This window comes from Asparagus officinalis, unplaced genomic scaffold (genome assembly GCF_001876935.1).
Source record: "Asparagus officinalis unplaced genomic scaffold, Aspof.V1 AsparagusV1_Un3206, whole genome shotgun sequence".
NCBI classification, from domain to species: domain Eukaryota; kingdom Viridiplantae; phylum Streptophyta; class Magnoliopsida; order Asparagales; family Asparagaceae; genus Asparagus; species Asparagus officinalis.
This window is the reverse complement of record NW_017975465.1, coordinates 1-2468: the sequence shown is the minus strand read 5'-3', so window position 1 is coordinate 2468 and position 2468 is coordinate 1. Positions and strand designations below refer to the sequence as shown.

At 35.9% G+C, this 2468-nt stretch overlaps 1 protein-coding gene across 1 annotated transcript; it reads right to left on the bottom strand.

Moving 5' to 3' along the window:
- Nucleotides 1-6: 6 nt before the first annotated feature.
- On the bottom strand, nucleotides 7-2341 carry LOC109828650 (ferredoxin--NADP reductase, leaf isozyme, chloroplastic-like; the record flags this gene model as incomplete). The annotated part of the gene is made up of 6 exons (XM_020395601.1): nucleotides 7-644; nucleotides 855-917; nucleotides 1249-1326; nucleotides 1411-1502; nucleotides 1607-1685; nucleotides 2183-2341. Coding segments are annotated over 6 exons (477 nt in total), but the record flags the coding sequence as incomplete, so codon positions are not given.
- Between the last annotated feature and the right edge of the window lie 127 nt (nucleotides 2342-2468).

Genomic DNA, 2468 nt, shown 5'->3' with positions numbered 1-2468 from the left:
AACATCCCTTTCCCTTGCTTACAGACAAAGATCCCAGCTACACCCTCTAGAAAGCAAATCAAGCCCACAAAATTAACGAACAGAAAATATGAAATGCAACATCAATTAGTCCATGCCATGAAATACAAAACTCTAGGGAGCATCGTCGATTTAGGGAGCATGCATAACAAAGATGCAACTCCTCAATGGGAGAGCACGATATGAATCTACAACTATAATAAAGAATAAGGCATATTCACAAACGCCAGCAACCATCAGTTATTAACTCAATGGTTATTTTCAATAATCTTCAAGTGACTGGCAATTACAGTTCTACCAAGAAATAAGTAAGGTGCATCATTATCAGAAAGGCACACAATTATCTTTCTATCAACATCAATATAAACAATATCGATCATAAGAAAGTATGTGCAATTACAAATTTGGCAATAAAACACGTGAAACCACTAAACATATGGAGGTAATCTTCTCTTTACCAAGTTCATCTCATTACTCAAAAGTTACATAGCATAAAAAAAACCATTGAAAAAAAGTATGCATGATGAATACAATAGATACCTCCATGACAAGAATCCTCACTTTTAAAGCATCAGTATTGTCTGGGTCAGCAATTAACTCAAGATCTTGCCATGAGACACTCAGCTCTGTCATGTAAAAGTTTAAAGATTCAAGATCTGAATTATTAATGGCTAGCGCATGAAGCCACTGGAACCAATATTGAGAATTTACTGTAAAGGAAAATATGTCATCGACACAGTGTAATACAGATACTAGCTAGCAATTGTTTTCCTACACACAAATTTAACAATCAGAACCAACCAGTTAGATCAAATAAATCTAGCCCATATGTTTACCTCCTTGTAGAGCAATGAGCTACTTGTGGGAACTCCCAAGAAGAGCCATGTCAATCCATTGAACTGAAAAAGGGGAAATAGCTAGGATTTTAACTTTCAAATATATGCCAAACTTTTAATGAAATAACTAAACACTATTTAAATAAATAAGAAGAAACACAGCTCTATTAATTGATATAGCGAAGACCTGCAGGATTGACAGCAAAACCACATTATCCAATAATCTAAAGCTATTAGGCGAAAGCATTTTGAATATGACTTGACTCAACCATTTTAAGTACTCATCCAAATACAAGTAAGCAGACTAAAACATGAGTAAAGAATGGGGAAGACATCAAAGAGACTAGTCCACATAAATTATTATTACTATCTTTGATTACATGTTGAGTATTACCTTGTAATCATCATGCTTCTCAAAGAACATTTTCCATAAGAAACTACGGAATGGAGCAATTCCGGTTCCTGTTGCAAGATGCAAATCCAATAACAGAAATGTTCACAATTTTTTTATCGAAATAAATAGATTACTAAAGATAAATAAATGAAATAATAATACCATTATAATAGTTGCATTTGGATCTTTGGGCATAAGCATTTCTTTCCCAACCGGTCCTGTAATCTTCACTTCAGCTCCCGGCTTCATGTCACCTGCAACACATTAGCATAATGAGACATCTTGAATATTATCAACCTAATATTCAAACACTAAAGCATAATAAACTTCACAAATAAACTTATAAACAAGTTTGTACATATGAAATTTGAGCAAACCCCCTTAACAATCTCTCCCTGATCATTGGTATAAACCAACCTCCTAACACAAAGAGAAACCTGCACAAAACATGTTTACTCTCAATAAATCCTACAAACAACATGACAAGTAATTATGAATTGAACAATCAAGATTTTGATATCAAGATTTTGATATCAATCAGAGAAAAAAGAACTTCCCCTAATCGACAAAAAAACAAATTAAAAATAGATTTCAAAAGCTACCAGCATCATAATTAGATTATAATCCTTCAACAGAAAAACCGAGCTATCACTAAGAACGCCTATCACACCAATTTCATTTGCCCTGAGCTCAAACAACTATACTAGTAGAAAGAAATACAAGCATCATGATCAAATCAGCAAATATGGGATTCTTTACGATACATATGGGTTTAGGGACAAAATCAAAATCTAAGTTAATATAGAAAATGCAAATTAAGGAGGAGGTTGGGAGAACTGACCAATTTCACATAAAAAATGAATTTGAGTGATTCTAATGTAATAAGGGAAAATAGAAAAAGAAAAATTAATAACCATGCAATCGAAAATCAAACCTGGAGAGGGCAACGCCGGCGGTGGAGATGGAGGAGGAGGGGGGATGAGGAGGATCTCGGCGCGGCGGGAGAGGGATCCGTCGGGGTTGAGGGAGGTCTGGAGGTTTTGGTGAGCGGCGGCGTAGAGATGAGAGAGAGAGCGGGAGGGATTTGGGGGTTCTAGAGAGAGAGGGGGTTTGTCCTGGTTGGGGATTTTTAGACGGAGAGGGGAATAAAAATAGGCGGGGAATGAAAAAATAGGCGGGCAAATGAAAAACCTGGGGGAGGATCCGTAAATTTTTTTAGG